General features: G+C 40.1%; 1 protein-coding gene across 6 annotated transcripts in view; it reads right to left on the reverse strand.

Annotated features, from left to right (window-relative positions):
- dip2bb (disco-interacting protein 2 homolog Bb) overlaps positions 1 to 17,516 on the reverse strand; it is a 44,316-nt gene that overhangs the window by 3,404 nt on the left and 23,396 nt on the right. For 2 of the 6 annotated variants that reach the window (XM_077529026.1, XM_077529025.1), the window contains exons 6-39: positions 16,441 to 16,587; positions 16,282 to 16,299; positions 15,779 to 15,898; positions 14,632 to 14,829; positions 14,396 to 14,487; positions 13,452 to 13,562; positions 13,244 to 13,367; positions 12,951 to 13,060; positions 12,615 to 12,717; positions 12,452 to 12,516; positions 11,501 to 11,594; positions 11,295 to 11,414; positions 11,089 to 11,203; positions 9,597 to 9,736; positions 9,396 to 9,532; positions 9,233 to 9,313; positions 9,027 to 9,154; positions 8,351 to 8,465; positions 8,073 to 8,274; positions 7,835 to 7,947; positions 7,604 to 7,627; positions 6,215 to 6,295; positions 5,886 to 6,009; positions 5,678 to 5,799; positions 4,879 to 4,990; positions 4,596 to 4,705; positions 3,328 to 3,458; positions 3,077 to 3,245; positions 2,818 to 2,988; positions 2,659 to 2,720; positions 1,516 to 1,573; positions 1,195 to 1,269; positions 943 to 1,117; positions 733 to 856 (exon numbers count right to left, since the gene is read on the reverse strand). In XM_077529026.1, coding sequence (XP_077385152.1) covers positions 733 to 856; positions 943 to 1,117; positions 1,195 to 1,269; positions 1,516 to 1,573; positions 2,659 to 2,720; positions 2,818 to 2,988; positions 3,077 to 3,245; positions 3,328 to 3,458; positions 4,596 to 4,705; positions 4,879 to 4,990; positions 5,678 to 5,799; positions 5,886 to 6,009; positions 6,215 to 6,295; positions 7,604 to 7,627; positions 7,835 to 7,947; positions 8,073 to 8,274; positions 8,351 to 8,465; positions 9,027 to 9,154; positions 9,233 to 9,313; positions 9,396 to 9,532; positions 9,597 to 9,736; positions 11,089 to 11,203; positions 11,295 to 11,414; positions 11,501 to 11,594; positions 12,452 to 12,516; positions 12,615 to 12,717; positions 12,951 to 13,060; positions 13,244 to 13,367; positions 13,452 to 13,562; positions 14,396 to 14,487; positions 14,632 to 14,829; positions 15,779 to 15,898; positions 16,282 to 16,299; positions 16,441 to 16,587 — 3,871 coding nt within the window. Of the gene's footprint in view, positions 1 to 732; positions 857 to 942; positions 1,118 to 1,194; positions 1,270 to 1,515; positions 1,574 to 2,658; positions 2,721 to 2,817; positions 2,989 to 3,076; positions 3,246 to 3,327; positions 3,459 to 4,595; positions 4,706 to 4,878; positions 4,991 to 5,677; positions 5,800 to 5,885; positions 6,010 to 6,214; positions 6,296 to 7,603; positions 7,628 to 7,834; positions 7,948 to 8,072; positions 8,275 to 8,350; positions 8,466 to 9,022; positions 9,155 to 9,232; positions 9,314 to 9,395; positions 9,533 to 9,596; positions 9,737 to 11,088; positions 11,204 to 11,294; positions 11,415 to 11,500; positions 11,595 to 12,451; positions 12,517 to 12,614; positions 12,718 to 12,950; positions 13,061 to 13,243; positions 13,368 to 13,451; positions 13,563 to 14,395; positions 14,488 to 14,631; positions 14,830 to 15,778; positions 15,899 to 16,281; positions 16,300 to 16,440; positions 16,588 to 17,516 lie in introns of those variants that run through there. The other 4 variants (XM_077529027.1, XM_077529028.1, XM_077529029.1 and 1 more) reach the window with 4 other exon arrangements.

Here is a 17,516-nt window from a genome sequence, read left to right on the forward strand (position 1 = left end):
TTCTGAATAGTTTTTCCCTGTTTTTTGGAATTTTTTTTTAATGACAGAAAAAATATTCAGTAAAACAAACAAAAGAATATAAAAAAAAAAATAGAATAAAATACTAAAAAAAAAAACAAAGCTCCCCCAAAAAAGTCAGAAAAACAGTTTATTTTTAATTAATTTTTTTCAAGTGAATGCAATACGCTTCCGTTAATTATTCATTTTGCAGAAGATAAAAAGTATATTCCTGTGAGTATTGTTTTGTCTGTCTACATTTGTGTAGTGTTAATGCACTATTTGTGTTCAGTTTTCCATTATTTTAAGCATGACAAAACCACACAGATTCTATGGCTGCAAAAAAAAAAATTCACATAAAATATTATGAATTTTTTTTTCCACATCATTGAAAAAAAATTGAGAACCACTGGTTTACACAATATGTCATTCATTTTGCTTACGCCTCTTTTTAATTTAATTTAATTTTTTTAATAATTGTTATCTGCCAAACTGCTACCTCTTGTAAAGACAGCTGAATTGAGTTCATCTCAAATTTTTGCAAGCAAGTCAGAGCAAAAAGGCTTGCATACTGACGGCTCGTTTCTGGTAAGACTTGAAAGTCGGGTCACTCACATCCCAAGGCACCACAGTATTGCATAATGTCTACAATAAGCACTTGTGCAGTGTAGTCGGTGCTTGGAGTGTTAAAATGAGGGGAGAAAGGTGGATAGTGTACATCAGGGGCCTTCTCACCTCTCAGCGATACTGCGATGGGCACGAGACACTGACGTCTCAATATCAATAGGGTGGTAGCGAAGTCCTCGAAGCTCCAAGGTCTCGTCCAGTGAGCCCACCACAAAAAGAGCGTCATGCCGATCTGACCATGCAAATGCGCATACAAACCATTTGGTTGTATTATATGTGTTTATGATATTCAATACATTGTGTGAGTGTTGATTTTACCGCCACTGGCATCCAGAAGCTCTGTCCTCTTAACAAAGCCCAAGTATCCGGTTCTGGCCCATAAAGTCTGCGGGTCTCCGAAGCTGAGCTTGGTGTTGAAATGGTCGGCCTGGAGGCTTTCCTCTCCATAGATGGTGTAATAGCCGCTGGCATTGTGAGGGCTATTCACCCAGATCTACGAGAAGGAAGCTCGTGATTGGTCACCAATCCAACGAGGTGCGATGATGCCAAAAACTGAAAAGTTGAGGCTACTTCTCCGAGATGAGAGTCACCAAGCGGCCCTCTGGTCTCCGGATTCACGATTATGACTCGGACGCCTGGCAATATCTGGAGGAAGAAAAAAAACCCATTTTGGATCATTTTGAAGCAGAAGGAAGGATTTTTCTACAGGGCTCCCACTAGAGTTTTGCTATATTATTTTATACCATTCACAGAACAGATGACGGATATTCAACTAAACTTGCCCAGATTTCCTGAGCAAGTGAGATCCTTCTTATTCCACGACATACTTGTGGTGTTCTGTGAGATTTCCTCAATAAAGTCTGTGAAACACTGAAGCAAACAATAACTCACCTTTCCAGACTCCATCAAGGGAAGACTTTGAGGTGCTCCTCTCTCCACCAGCCTCACTCTGAAATTGCATTGACAATAAAGATGACATTTACAATCATATTATTGTTACGTATTACAGTGTTCCCTCGCTATAACGCAGTTCACTTTTCATGGGCTCGCTGTAATGCGGATTTCGTTTTGTGCGATTTTGAACACGTTTGTATTTTTTTTTTACATGAATGTAGCTATTTTATACATTTTATGAAGGTTTGAACTTTGATAACTCATTTGCTCTCAAAAACGTATAAATATGTTCTATTTTAAATGTTTTAAGTGTCCCAAAGACATATTTATACGGTTTTTTTTGTTTGTTTTTTTATGCTAGAGCATACAGAAGGCTTTGATGCAGCCTCTCAACTGCAAAGAACGGTTGAAGAAATGCTAGTTATTACTCAAACGGCCAGCAGGTGGCAGCAGAGCAAAGGAGCTCAACCACGGCCATGTTGGGAAAAAAAAGCTCAATTAGTCAAAATTCTAAATTTCTAGATTTGTGAATAATGATGAAACTTAGCTCTATTCAAATGCTAATTGCTGCAAAACAGAATCAGACAGACTATACTTTTTATCCTGATGAAAGAAGAGACTTTAATCTTTCTTTTGGTATATGTTTTTTAGCAATAGAACACAATATTCTGTGGGCCTTGCAAAATGAGTCAAAATCCAGTAAAACGGCCCGGAGTGAAGGGGACTACTTCTGTGAAAATGGCTGAGAGTGAATGAGTTAAATAAGAGAGAAATGTGAGAAAATGTAAATTCCTCAATGATAGAAGTTTATAAACTGTGTGGTGAAGTTTTTTTTTAGAGCCTAAAACATTTATAACAAATGTAAAACATAAAGCTAACTACTTTGCGGATTTCCCTTATTTAGTACCTAACCCCAGCGGAAAACGAGGGAACACTGTACACATGTTGCTGGGGTAGGTGATTTAGTGTTTAAAAAACAAATCAACAAAAGCGTTTTCAGCTCAAACTTCAATGTTAAGAACATCACTGAACAAAAAAATAAATGGATGAAAGACAAATTAACTAAGATTAAATTTGACTTTTTTACAACAGTGAAAAGAAATGTGTGTAAAAAGCCTTGGATGTCACTGCTGATGTTACCTGTCATGGCGGAGGGACTTCATGTCCACATACACTGTGCAGGGATCAGGACCAGTGGTACCCTATCACAAACACACGCATTATAGACACTGTTACAAAAGTTACACAATGATTGTTGTTCATGGCGCATCTTTTGACCCCAGGTGAACCTTGACCCACCTGCAGACAAACAGCCAAGTTCACTCTGGAGCCAAACGCAGTGCTGACAGCTCTGGTTGACAATCCCAGATCTTTAAACAGCTTGGAGAAGGAATGCGTGAGGGCCAGGCGAGGGCGCTCCTCTGCAATCACGACGCAACTCCGCACGCATGACAGGTTGACCCCACGGGCCTGGAAAAAACAAAAAACAAAAACAAGGAACAATCAATTTTGAACACGAGCATAACGTACTTTTCACATGGATGGGGCAGCTTTGCACCTTGAGCAACTCTGTTTGCGTGCCCAGCCCTTTAGTGCAAAACTCCATGACGGAATAAGAGCAGAAGGTGTCTCTGACGCGGTACTGACTGAGGCTGCTGAGCCACAGCGACAAACAGCTCTCCAGCTCAAAAGGAGGTATGAGGATGGATTGGTGACCTGAGTAAACACTGCAGGGAGAAGATATCAAAGCAGGACAGCGTTAACACGAGGATGGCATGCCGTACAAATCCAAGGTTTGGTTTGCTGTACCTAGCGAGGCACCACAAGACAAAGCCCAGACCGCAGTAAGGATCCAGGCAGATGGCGATTTGGCGAGAAGAGTAGAGCTCACACTGCAGTTTTATGGAGCGGCACAGTGCACTGACGGCTGCATGCGAGATCTGGACAACAAGAGACGTTTGTGAACAACATACCGCTTAATGAATGACTCTTTTAATAGTAGGGCTGTTCAAAACCAAAGATCGATGCCAATACGAGTTTTCTCATTTTCTCGAGTAGTCACAGATACAAAGTACAGAAACCACTGGTACTTTTAATACGTACAATAATTTTCCAAAATAAATGATGATGATAATTTTGAGAAGAAAAAAAAAGACCTATATATCCCAATACAGCATTTTCCCTAAAATTGCATGTAATTTTAATGCCAATTTTCTATTCTTCTAATTTCGGAAAAAGGCCTTACTGGTCTCAGCCTCCTACGCGAGTACCGATACCTTGAAATAAGACTGATTATAGGCTCGATACCCTATTTAACAGTGATTTAGATTAGATGGACCTAGCAATTGAGCTGTATTAATTATGGCAATTGTGGGTGCAGTTGTTTGTTGCACAAATAACGAAAAAAATTAGGCCACGAGCCGCATTCATTTTAGAGCATTTTTCATCAACCACCTACCAAAAAAAAAAAGAAAATAAAATACTTAGCTCCAAAGTGTTCAACCAAAACAAGGTACTGCACAGGTTTTATTCCCATGTACATTTAATTGTATTGTAAACCACTGCACTTAATTATTGGAGGAAAAACTGACATAAACAATGAATTAATTAAAATGTATTGCTTATAAGTTAAATAAAAAAAAGATGTACCCAAGTAAGTGTTTGAAAACAAACACTCTAAAAGATTCAATGCAAATGTATTGCATATTAAATAAAATTAAAGTCTACTTAATAAAGTTGGTGTACTGGATTAAAGGCAAAACCACTAACTTTACACAGAGGGAACATTCAAATCAGTCTGCAAACCACTAGAGGGCGCAAGTACAACACTTGGAGAATTCACTTAAACTGGACAAATGCATTGTGACTTAAACAGGAAGTGAAACGTCTGTAGCTTGTTCCTTTTGTGAGACTGCCTATATGATTTTTTTTTTTTTTTTTTTGTCTATTCAACCAGAAGAAATCACTGATGTTGGACCAGAAGGGACCTCGCTCAGCATAACCTTCTATTTCTTCCCAACAAACCTTTTCAAATGTATATTTGTCCACCTTTGGAAGAAAATTTCATCTCATCTCACCTTGACCCCAGTGAGCATGCCTGTCGTGGAAACGCTGAAGTCCAGATACGCTATCATCTCCGCCGTGGGCGGCTTATAGATTTGAGGAGGCCGACGGCGAGGAAGGTCGTCTGCAGACATCGGAGAGAGAGAGATTTAGCAAATAGAAATGAAACTTTTTCAATCGGGACAATAACTGTTATTTGTGGGAAAGGTCACATTTATTATATAAACTGAATGAACTGTAAAATCAGATAAAGTCGCATGTGCTTGGGTGTATGTAGGAAGAACTGCATTAGCTTACCAGTGTCGATGATTGTTGGCCATGTTTTAATGTTTACAGAGGCAGCAGCCTCCTTGGAGCGCAGTATCCGCATGAGATTTTGAGTGGTGAGGATACATGCCGCTTTACTGACCTGGTGACAATCGGATGAAATGAGAGCTAAATTCATGCAACAAACATCTTATTTTTAAACTTTGATAGAGTAGAACTACACAAGCTGATGGTATGTTTGAATTTCTTAAAGAGAGAAGAAACTCATCATATTAACTCATTTACTCCCACAAATGCATAAATACGTTATATTTTAAATGTTTTTAGTGTCCCAAAGACGTATTTATACGTTTATTTATTTATTTATTTTTTAATGCTAGAGCATACATAACGTTTTGATGCAGCCTCTCAACTGCAAAAAATGGTTGAAGAAATGGTAGTTATTACACAAACAGCCAGCAGGTGGCAGCAGAGTATAAGGGATCAACCAGGGCCATGTTGAAAAAAAGCTCAATTACTCACAATTCTAAATAGATTTGTGAATAATGATGAAACTTAGCTATATTCTAATGCTCATTGCTGCAAAACGGAAACCAATAGAAATATACTTTTTATCCTTGATGAAAGAAGAGATTTTAATCTTTCTTCTGGTAGGTTCCATGTTTTTGTAGCAATAGAACACAATATTCTATGGGCCTTGGAAAATCTGTCAAAATCCAGTAAAACAGGGGATTGCTTCTGTGAAAATGGCTGGGAGTGAAGAGTTAATAAATGATCAACCATGTAAACTCCAGAACTATCAAAATCGCAAATGAACACATAAACTTACATCAATGATCATACGGACGGTAGGCAGCGTGGCCGCCAGGTTCTGAGGGTGTGGAGGTCTGACGTTTACGGGGACGCAGCCAGCGTAGAGGCAACCGTAAAATGAAGCGATCAAGTCAATACCTTTCAGAACGAGATTACAAAACAAAGTCAGCATCAATTAAATCAAATCAAATCAAATCAATGGGAATAACAGCAGCGGAACCTACCAGGAGGATAAAGTAACACTACGTTCTCGCCAGTGTTGATGCTGCCTTTCTCCACGAGCGCGGCGGCAATCTTCTCTGCTCGTTTGTGAAGTTGAATGCAGGTCGCCGTGCTCACCGCTACACCCTGCAGGATAAGGAGGGAATCCCAATGAGAGACAGAAAAACAAAGTTCAAGACACGTAAATGCTTTAAAATGGAAGTCAATACTAAAACTTTTAATATTAATTAGAATGCCGTGTTTAGACTAGTGGGGGCACATAGAACATATTATTGTAATGGCACATTTTTAGATTGACTTCCCTTTTAATTACTATAGATCAAATAGCTACCTTGGCGTTAAGAAGCACGTAGAGAACATGATCGGCATCCGTCTGCGCCCTCCACTGTAGAGCCTCTGTCAAGTACTGATGCTGAAATAAAGGTTTTCGTTTTACTGGTAGGTAAGCCTTATTTGTGTTAAATACAGAAGCAGCCACAACATTAGGTACACCTGCACAATATAATGCAATCGTAAGTTCCGTAAAGATAATAATGTTCAGTTTGAGTGGCACAGTCAGGGAGTTATTTATCAAACAATGTTTATTATTGTGATTAGGGGTGGGAACCTCTGGCTACCTCACGATACGATACGATATGCGATACAAGGCTCACGATAACAATTATCTCACGATATGACGATAACAAGATTATCGATGTATTGCTCAGGTAATAAATCCACGATAATCTACGCTAAAACTAATCATAAAATATAATAATAATAATAAATAAAAAATAATAAAATAAATAACAAAAACTGTGATTGGCCTGCACCCAGTTCAGGTGTACCCCGCCTACTGCCCAAAAGCCAGCTGAGATAGGCTCCAGCACCCCCCGCGACTCTTGTGAGGAATAAGTGGTCAAGAAGGATGGATGGATAATAAAAATAAAAAACAATAAATAAAATAAAAAATTTAAATACATAATATAACAAATATTTATTATAAATAATATATATAAATAAGTAAGCTGATGAGTCTTCTTCACCTGAAGACTTGCGTCCATTTCCCCGCCACTTTTGTGAGGCGCTCCCCCTAGTGGCCCGCCAAGTAATTGCTCAATAAGTCATAAAGAATGGAGCCATTATAGTGGCTTGTATATTAACTACAAATATCGTGATACTTGTGTAGACGTATTGATAATCTATCGGGAGACTAAGTATCGTGATTTATCTCAATATCGTCACACTCCTAATTGTGATACCTCCCATGAAGTATCAAAATATAATAAACAATTTGCAGTGGGACAGTGCAAAGTGATACCATCGCAGACTGCAACCACTATATTAAAGATATTGTTAAACTAGAACTTTTCCGGCAGCAAATGTGCATGTCAAGGATCCCATTAGAATGTGTAGGTGTACGAAAACAAGTGTCCAGTGAGGGTCTTTGGCCTGGATGGGACTTAAAACTTAAACACCTACACAAAGCAAGAGCTGCTGCATTCCTGAACATACAGCTGCATAGCATAAAAAAAACAAACAAACTGCTTTTACATAAAAATTAAAACTATAAAGCAAAGATAAAATCGCTTATGTGACATGAAAATGCACATAGCTCTGCGTGTGTCAGGCAAGAACACAAGCAACCAAAATTCAAGCACAATACAGCACTGGTTAGCGTGACAAAAATAAAACGGGGGGGGGGGATGAGGAAGATACTGGAAAGGGCCGTAATTCTTACCATGACGGTGGGCCACATACAGAGCTACATCCACAAAGACAAGTAAAACAGAGAGAGAGTAGTTTTTTCTTTACATCTCAATCTGACGCGTGGCCTACAACAGTTACTATTTGCCCATAGGTGAACTAGCAAACCGCAGTCTAAGCATACGTGCGTTGAGTTGATCCTCTGAGGACTGGTTGAAGACATTTAAATGTATACGGCTGTTTTAAAGTGGGAGGCCAAACTTACCTTCCGGACGAGATCCTGGTCGTCGATCATGCCGAGCTCTCTGCCTGCCGCCTGAGCGATCCTCTTCCCTGCCACCAGATTTCCCACCATCACAGATGCGGGACCAACACCAACTATAGGGAACATTTGAATTATTTTCTTACAGAATTTATTTATCGTATTTTTAACCGCAATTTTTGACATTGTCATCAATATGTGAAATAGTTACTCCCTCAGCCAAATAAAACCACACACATACCTGGCTGTTTCTGACGGGGTTTAGGCAGGTTGGTGACACAAGTGTGAGGACACATGAGGATGTTGCAGGGGTGCAGGTTGCCCTCTAAGAAGAACTGCTTGGTGTCAGAGATGTGGATGCCCCCCAGAGGTGTTTTAGGTAAAGTGTTGGCTGGGACCAGAGCAAGGCAGTAGAGGCCCACTTGGTGGATACTGTCAATTGCCTGTACAAGGAAATATGTAGTGACTATTTAATATACAGCATCAAAACAGACTAAAACATCTGGGCGGGGCTAGTACCTGAAGTACTCGGCTCATCCACTGGAAGCTGTCCTCCTCGCTAGCGTCTGGCCTCTGCTCAGCCACAATCACCACCCTCTCATCATAGAACACAGTGGCTGAAAACACCGCAATCCTGATACGCACAAGGACATTCACAAATGGTAAATGGGTGTAATGCCTTCAGTCCTGTTTTAAAAATGATTCAATGTTGACAAGCAAACAGCTCATTCACACACTAGCACCTTCCTGTCTACACGTTCCACAGTGACCCTTAGGGGCATATTCACTAAGAATGTGCTCCATCCGGTAATAGCGCGAAATATTGCACCATAACAGCACCCGCAGTCTGCGCCCTGTTACCCACCTATTCACTAAGGATATTGCTCTAATGATATACCGGCGCAAACACGCCCACAAAACTGACAGCTTGGAGCAAATGTGCACCTGATTTAGAAGTCGCTCTGACTAACCAAAAAACATACCGGTAAATCACAATCAATAATAGATATGCAAGCAAGCCAAATATAGCTCAATGCAACGGAATAAAACTAGCTTGTAAGAAAAGTATAAAAGTAGGTTGCAAGTATCCAAAAATATACTAAAGCAAATGTAATGGAAGGAATGTACCAATCCAACTGTTTTGTCTAAAAAATGGTGGTGAAAATGAAATGATGGTAGTAAAAATTTCTCTCACCTCCCACGATAGACAGTCTTGACTGGCTCCACGGCGAGTGCGGTGGCCACTAAGTCGTCGGCGTTGTGTCTCCTTCCGCTCACCTGCAGGAGACCCTCGATTTTGCCGACGACAAAAATCAGACTGCCCTGTGAATGCACAGAGGGGTACTTAGAAATAAAGGATGGCTCATGTTAGCACAAATGTGATCAAATAGTCCAACTTACTGGCCCGACAAAGCCCAGGAGTCCTGACCGCACAAAGGGAATCTCTCCAATGGGAACGCCGTTAGCATTGACCGGTATTACCTGAGCACAAGGACAGAGAGGGAGGCAAAATAAAACAGATGATGCAATCTATACAAAAGGAACTTTAACTCCACTTTCATACCTCAAAGGTGTTTTTGGTGACCCCTGGCAGGCCGTAGTACATGGTGCCTCCAGCCCGGGAGTTAATTATGATCTCACCTATTTCATCCGTTTTACACAACTGAGGAGGCCCGTCTGGTTTGACTATGCACATCAGAGCTGGAAACACACAAACGTATTTTCATTTTTTGCTTTACTTCATTCTCTTGTGCTTTAAGCTCACCTCCTGGCATGACATGCCCTACGTCTTGCACGGTGAGGGCAGAATTTTTGTCCTCCGTGTTGACCCTGATGACGCCATGGCTAAGGCCGCCCAGGGAAAGGACAGCACGGGCAGGAAGTGGTGCGCCCGGTAATCCAGGTCTGCATCATAATTTTAAAGAAATACCAATATTTCTCAATATAACATTTCTCCTTAGTAATTTTCTATTCTTCTAATTTCTCATTTTTGATTGTAAAACAGCCACAAGATGGCGGCAGATACCACCACTGTCGTGAGTACCAATATCTTGAAATTACACCGGGTATCGGCCCGAAACTAATACTTGGTATCGGTACTTGCCCATCCCTATCAAGTCTATCACCCTCCTGTTATGTACTGGGTCAAAATGACCCACTTTTAAGTTAAAGAACAAATGTTAGCTTTTCGCCATCAACCTTGACACCAATAGACAATAAGAAATAGTTCATTTCAACATATTTGAACATTGAGCACATACCGGGTCAAATTGACCCAACAAATAGATTTTTTGCTATGACACTTGACATCAACAGGCTAAGAAATAGTTTAAGTTAGACGCAATGATGGTTAATAATAAGCTTTAAACAATGTTTATTGGATCGGGTTTGTAATAATAAACATTTTGGGTCAAATTGACCCATTTAAAGAGTGAAAATGTATTATTTGTATGAAATGTCTCATCGACAGACAATTAAAATAGCTCACGTTGACATATTTTCAATTTAATTGCTTTTGAAACAAACACAGCCAGGGTCAAACTGACCCATTTTAAAGTTGGATACAAATGAGTAGTTCTTTGCAATGAAACGTCTCATCAATTAAAATGGTTCACTTTGATATATTTTCAATTGAAATGGTTTCAAATGTTTATCCGAATGCTTTTGGAACATGAAACATAGCCCAGGTCAAATTGAGTTAAAGAACTATAAATAGTAGTATTTCACGATGAAACTTGTTAAAAATAGTTCATTTCAAATATTTGCAATGAAAGGGGTTAATCCCAGTAAACATGGGATACATTTTGCATCATGAAACACTTGGGTCAAATTGACCCAGGAACATTATTGCTGTTCCTGAGAAACTAACGTCACAGGAGGGTACAAACACCGGTTGTAAACACTGGCACATAAAAATACGTCCAATATTTTCATACAAAAAGATGCCAAAAGTGTTTCATAAATATGTAAATGTGAGGACAGCGCAATGTGGTTGGCACGCGTGCCTCACAGTTCTGAGGTTCGGGGTTCGAATCTCAGCTCTGGCTTTCCTGTGTGGACTTGTAATCAAGTGGCTTTTCTCACTTTGTCAATTTTGTATCTGCTTTGTGACTGACTAGCAACTCGTCCAGTGTGTATCTATCTGCCTCTAGGCTCTAGCTCAAATTCAGCTGAGATAGGCTCCAACTTAACCGCAGCCCTAATGAGCACAACCACTTTAGAAAATGGATGGATGCAAATGTGGGTCAGTGACACACCTGCGTATTGCTACCGTCATGGCCTCGGGGGATGTGGCACAGGGACAGATCACCTCAGGCTTCAGCCCGTGGGATTGGAAAACGTTCAAGAAGGCATCACAGGAAGAAACCGACCCTGCAAAAAACACACACATGAGGAAATGGGCGGGGCTAAAGGTATGACTGTGTTTGGAAGGGAAAAAACAAAACAAACTAGGATTTCTCACAGGGGTTGGCGCCATCAGCAACAATCAGCATGCGCAACGACACCAGGCTGATGTCTCGCTGCTCCCGGTGGGCCATCATGGCCCAGTGCAAGTCCCGACACTTCACCAAAGCTAATCGGGCTGTGGAACAAACGTTTACGTTCTGTAGCCCCTTGAAGCGTCTTAAGGAAGTAATTATCAAGGTGAGCCAGAAGGGTTTGTTTTACCTTTGTGGATGTGAACCCTCTGCACCCAGGAGAGAGGACACGCCTTCATGACTGCATAGGGAACACTTATAGTGTGGATCCTGTTCATCACAGCCTGTTAGCAAACAACATCTGATGAAGCAGTTAAGCACGGAAATACATTTTTTGATTTTTATTTCTTCATGAAATAGGCTGTATATATTGTGAACAATGTAATTAAATTAGTGACAGGAAATCAGAACAAACAAAATGGCATGTTCTTTCCAGAATTATTGTGTTATTCTAATTTGGTCCATTTGTTAGTTAGAAGTGTTGAATTTGATGAAAAACAATCCAGTGTTTTTCTAGTAAGCACTGGTACACCTGAACATCTAATGAAATTAAAGAGGTGTAACCAAAATTCAGTTATCAAAGATAAAACATATTTTGAATACTGTTAAAGAGAAAGTAAAAACAAACAAAAAAAATCTCTTGACAATAACATGTTCTATGGCCTCACTAGACTAAATATGGTATTCTGGTTAATATTGTGTTAATGGAATATGACTTGAGCAGCAGTTTTCATCAGTATCAGATGGCGGCCATTTTGCTGCTTTCTGTAAACTGAAAATAATCAGATTCTCAGGAAACCAATCACAGCTCAGCTAAAAAAAAACAAAAAAACAGGTGAGCTGTGATTGGTCATTGCCTGAGCCCTGAGCAACTGTGATGTCATCTTCAGTCGACAACAAGTGGCAAAATGGCCGCCCCTTGAGATGAATATAAACGGTTGGATTTGGCTGCCTAACTCATATTACACAAATGTATTATTATGTCATGTTTAGACTAGTGAGGTCACATATAACATATTATTGTCAAAAAATGTTTAAGATTGACTAAGTGGTGCAACTCTGCATAACTGTGACTAGATAGTTTTGACCATGTCAACAAGTACCCATTATTATACCTTTGCAACCATGTATACCCACTCACCGTGAGCACCCCATGCCAGAGACCCATGTCCTTCTTACAGTCTAAAACATTCACCAATGTTTCACCTGTGGCAGATAAAAATAGGACGTCACATTTATATTGGCTGTGAAAAAACAAACTCTCAGCCAAAAGTGCACATTTCACATACTCGACGCTCACTCACCCTCGCAGTAGTTGCAGGCCTGGGTCAGCGCTTGGCAGTGGGTCAGCATGGCAACCTTAGACACTGCCACGCCAACCACGGTGCCCTCTTTATTTGCTTTGTACTGTGTAAAAAAGGGAGAGAAAGAGCAGTTCGGATGAAGAAGACAAGTCAGAGAGGTTTGACGTTCAATCCATCTCACCCATGACTTAACACTCATTCGCTGCCATTGACGGCTATAGACGTCAAAGATAGATTTTTACTGGGTTGACAGTGGATGAGTTAATGAGGACAAGCACTATGGAAAAAGATGGATATTTCTACCAAAAAACAACACAACACAACTTTGTCACCTACCTCAATGTAAGCAGGGTCTGTGTTGGCCGTTGGTATGTGTGGCTGCCAGTCTTTTGAAGGCTTGGTCAGGTACTTTGAGTCCGTAATCACCCATTTCATTCGAGGCCAGCCTGGCAGACAAAGGCAACAGCATCACTGAGAACATCCCTGCCTGGAGTCATACTTCTGATATTCTTGACTGAATAATTTGGTTCAGCACATTCACAGAGAATCTCACATCGGATTATAATTAACATTTAATGAATTTAATTTAATAAACATGTTTATCTTTAATTCTGTCATGATTTTACAACCTTTGAACTGCATTATTTCTCCAGTGGGGGTCTTGGGTAGACCCTTCAGACATATCTCGCTGGTGAGCGCCAGGCCCACGCCACAGCTACCGAGGAGAAAGCCCACCTGGCTGATGCCCGCATCCTACATGTCCAAAGCACAAACATCCACACAAATGTTATTTGTTTTAACGCATAAGGAGGAACATTCACGGTAAAAACACCTCACCTTGCGGGAGAGCGGCACCTCGATTGGTACTGGTATGACCTCAGCCAGGAGGCAGCCATAGAAGGCCACCCAGAACATCCCGGGGTCACTGTTGGGGTACACGAGTGCCACCTACATAGACATTAAATGGATATTTTCAGATGGATAACCACATTATGAAAGATAGTCTGCCTCACCCGCGCAAAAAAAATAAAAAAAAATAAATTGTTTTGTGGTTCAAGGAGAGAGAAGTTGGACAGAAGGAAAAGACAGGTAGGACTCCTTCTGTCCATATTTGTAATGGGATTTGCACCAAAATTTAAAGTGGAAGCCAACCATACATACCAACATTTATTATATGTGACCTCACTAGTCTAAACATGAAATTCAGATTAATAATACATTTGTGGAATATGAGTTATGCAGCAAAATTCAGCCCTTTTTATGGGGGAGGCTATCTTGCCACTTACTGTCGACTGAAGATGACATCACAGTTGCGCAGGGCTCAGGCAACGACCAATCACAGTTCACCTGTCTTCTGAAGCTGAGATGTGATTGGTCCTTAACTGAAACCTGAACAACTGTGATGATTTATCGCAAGTGTCAAAATGGCTGCCTTCTGATATTGATAAAAACTACTGGATTTTGCTGCTTAACTCATATTCCACTAACGTAATATTAACCAGGATAACAAATTCAGACTGCCGTAGTGGGGCTGCATAGAACATATATTTGTCAAGAATTTTTTGGGGGGGCTGACTTCGACTTAAAGATTTCTTATAATAGGTTACATGTACATCATCCACAAAGTTTCAAGGGATCGGTTATGTACTGTACTTCTTATATAATCCAGCAAACTTAAAAAAAAAAAAAAAAAAAAAAAAAAAGACAATCAAAACAATACCTCCCCCTTTGCACTTTATATTGGTCATAACATTATTTTCGTGACGCTCTTCTGTCCTCACCCTGTCTCCGGGTTTAAGAATCTGCTCGTTTTTGGTTCCCAGCTTGTTGAGAAGAGTGTACGCAAGTTTCACACTGCGACTCCATAGCTTCCCTAAAAGATGGAATGACAGGATTGCACATTTAAACACTGCTTCAGCAAAAAATAAATACAATTCTGGGTCATCTTTGCAGTATTTAAGCTCAGTTACTTCCACATAATCAGCAATTTTGTGATATCAACACAATCAACTCTCACCGTAAGTCAGCGTGTAGAGCGGTTTGCCTGTGATGTCGAGAGCGGTGAGGGCGGGGCTCTTCCCCTGCGTCGCCCCCCATCGGGCCAACGCGGCTTGCAAGGCTGGGGGCCAATTACTCACCACCCCCAAAGGTTCGCCCTTCACCGGGATGATCTGACGGCCTTCTGGCTTGGGTGTGTTGGGGTCCGGCTGGGGCACTGAGATAGAACATCAGAACGACATTATTACAGTATAAATGCATTAAAAATGGAAAGGAATTGGGGGGAAAAAACTAGGGGTGTGTCAGGAGATTTTAATTTTTAATCGTAATTAAGCTCATGACTTCAATAGTTAACTCATGATTAATTGCACATTTTATATCTGTTCTAAATATACAAAAAAAAATCCATCCATCCATCTTCTTAGCCGCTTACTCCTCACAAGGGTCATGGGGTGGCTGGAGCCTATCCCAGCTGGCTCCAGGCAGAAGGTGGGGTACAATAAAACATTTTAATAATTAATAAATAAATAAAAACTAACGTTTAATAATACTTATTTTTAATAAAATATTTTTTCTAAGTTTTCATACTCTTGTTAAAGGGATCGTTCGGCTTTTTTAACATGAATCTCAATTTGATCCTCACCTCCCGTGTGTGCGATCAGCACTGACTTACCCCCGACAGCGTTCTGTGACACGCATTCTGGTTCGGCGTTGGACGAGAGGAAAATAGTCCAGCAAGCTGGCTGGGGTCTCGGAAATAAAGCGTTTTTCTTCTAAAAATTATTTGTTTTCAAAAGCGTGATACATTTCCATCACAATACTCTTTTCTGAATAAAATCAGACGCCATTACCGCCAGCCACTACTTTTCTGTTTGTTCGTATCACTGCGCGGCGCGCTGTAGAACGCTAACCGACGCACTGCAGCCAGCTAGCTGATACTTCCGCCGAATCAGGCGGAACAATTCAGTTAAAATTAAAAAAAAAGTACTGTATGTATACAGTACCATTGTGTTGAGGTTATTTTTCTGCCACTAGATGGCATAATTGAATTTGTAAGACTGACAGCTCAGTGCATTTTTTGCAATTTTGACACCCCCTAAAAAAACAAAAAAACATCTACTGTATTGTATGTGCATACATGATGATGAACAGCTGTAATGCCTCACCTTCTACTATCTCCTCTGAGTCATCAGTGAAAAACTCACTGAGGGGCGGCCTCTTTGGTCTCTTCAGCGTGTTGAGCAGTTGCTGGATCTTCGTGGACACTCTGCTGTTTACTGGAACTCCTACAAGGCCAAGGTGGAGATGTGGGATGAATTTTCAGCACACGGTCACACCGCTCGTGCACACACTAACAAAAGTGTAGCTGTTTGAGCGTATTATGTTCTCACAGTCTGCTGCTTCTCAACCCACAAAATGTGACTAATCTTACATTTGGCTTGCATCCATTGGTGTCATGTTTGGGAATGAAAAAGCAGCACACGTTGAGTGGGATCATCACAAGGAAAACGAGGTGAGAGTTGGGTCAGGTGTGTTTTTGGACTGGGACTGTTACATCCACTGTGCATATTGATTTCTGTATGCATTTATTACAAACAATAGGGAGAATTAGGGTAAAAAGAGCATAGACACAAGGCTGCGGACAAAACACATGAAGGCTTTTCCTTACTCTGGAGATTAATTCTTCCTACCAGCCAGTCAAAAACATGTGACAGAGCAAGAAGCAGAAGAAAGCAGTAGAGTCCGATTAATGCCACAATTGAGAGAAATATTTAGCGAGGCTGCCATACAGCATACAAAAACAAAACGTCGCAAGATAGCCGATTACCGTCGGCCGTCTCCATCATGCTGGAGCGACTCTGCCCTCGACTCATCCCACGGACCGTAGCGTTGGACGGCAAGTCAACCCGCGGACCTCTGGCTGGAAGGACCACTGCAGTTACATCTGGAGGCGGGGCGCTGTTCTCCGGGGGCGCTGCGGGAAGTGGGATGAAAAACGATTGCATTTAATAGAAAGTGGCATTTGCAATAGTATATTACCTCGATGATGATGCTATGATACGTCTAAAATAGAAGATACTACAGGGTTCATCTGGATTTAGTCACACTTCCTCTCAAGTGAATTTTGTAACACTTAATTCAAATAAGATTCTCCAAAATATCAGGCCAAATTGAAAACATTTAAGGACTTATTTCATTCAATCAAATATTTTAAGAAATTCAGCTATATTCCCAATTGGTATATTATGCAAGTAAGAAACATTTCATTGTTATTTTATAATAATGATAAATTCTTGTTTGCTTTTAATTTGATGTTATTTATTTATTTATTTATTTTTAATAAGGTTTGTTTTTTTGTTTTGAACTTCAGGGCCAACGTAGTGAGTTACCATTAGACAATGTCAGAGTTTAAAAACAAAACAACACAAAACAAAACAAAACAAAACAAAAAATTAAAATAATCACATTATTTACCAAGTTTGTTTTATTGTGTCTTTGGTATTTAAAAAGACAGTGAATGTAATGCTTACGTGTCATTTGTAAAGAAAATTAAGACTTTTATTCTTTGCATAGCGTGTAGTATTTATGCCACAATAAAAATAAAATCACAAGAATAAAGACTTGCAATATTACACCTTTTTTTCTTAAAATATCTTTCCAAAAAAATATTCCTTTTCCTTTCTGTGTGCCGATACATAACATAAGGCACCACAATTATACAGAACTAGGAATTAATGAAATTACAACGTTCTTATTATTGTTGACCTGATGCGATCAATATTATCGGAAATTGGTGTCGATCATGTTATTTTCAGCTCATCGGGATCGGCTGAAAATGTTCAGACTATTAAATGTTCTTAATCACAAAAGTTAGGAATGACATATTTTAATGTTAGACTTGAT

This window comes from Festucalex cinctus, chromosome 8, assembly GCF_051991245.1.
Source record: "Festucalex cinctus isolate MCC-2025b chromosome 8, RoL_Fcin_1.0, whole genome shotgun sequence".
NCBI classification, from domain to species: domain Eukaryota; kingdom Metazoa; phylum Chordata; class Actinopteri; order Syngnathiformes; family Syngnathidae; genus Festucalex; species Festucalex cinctus.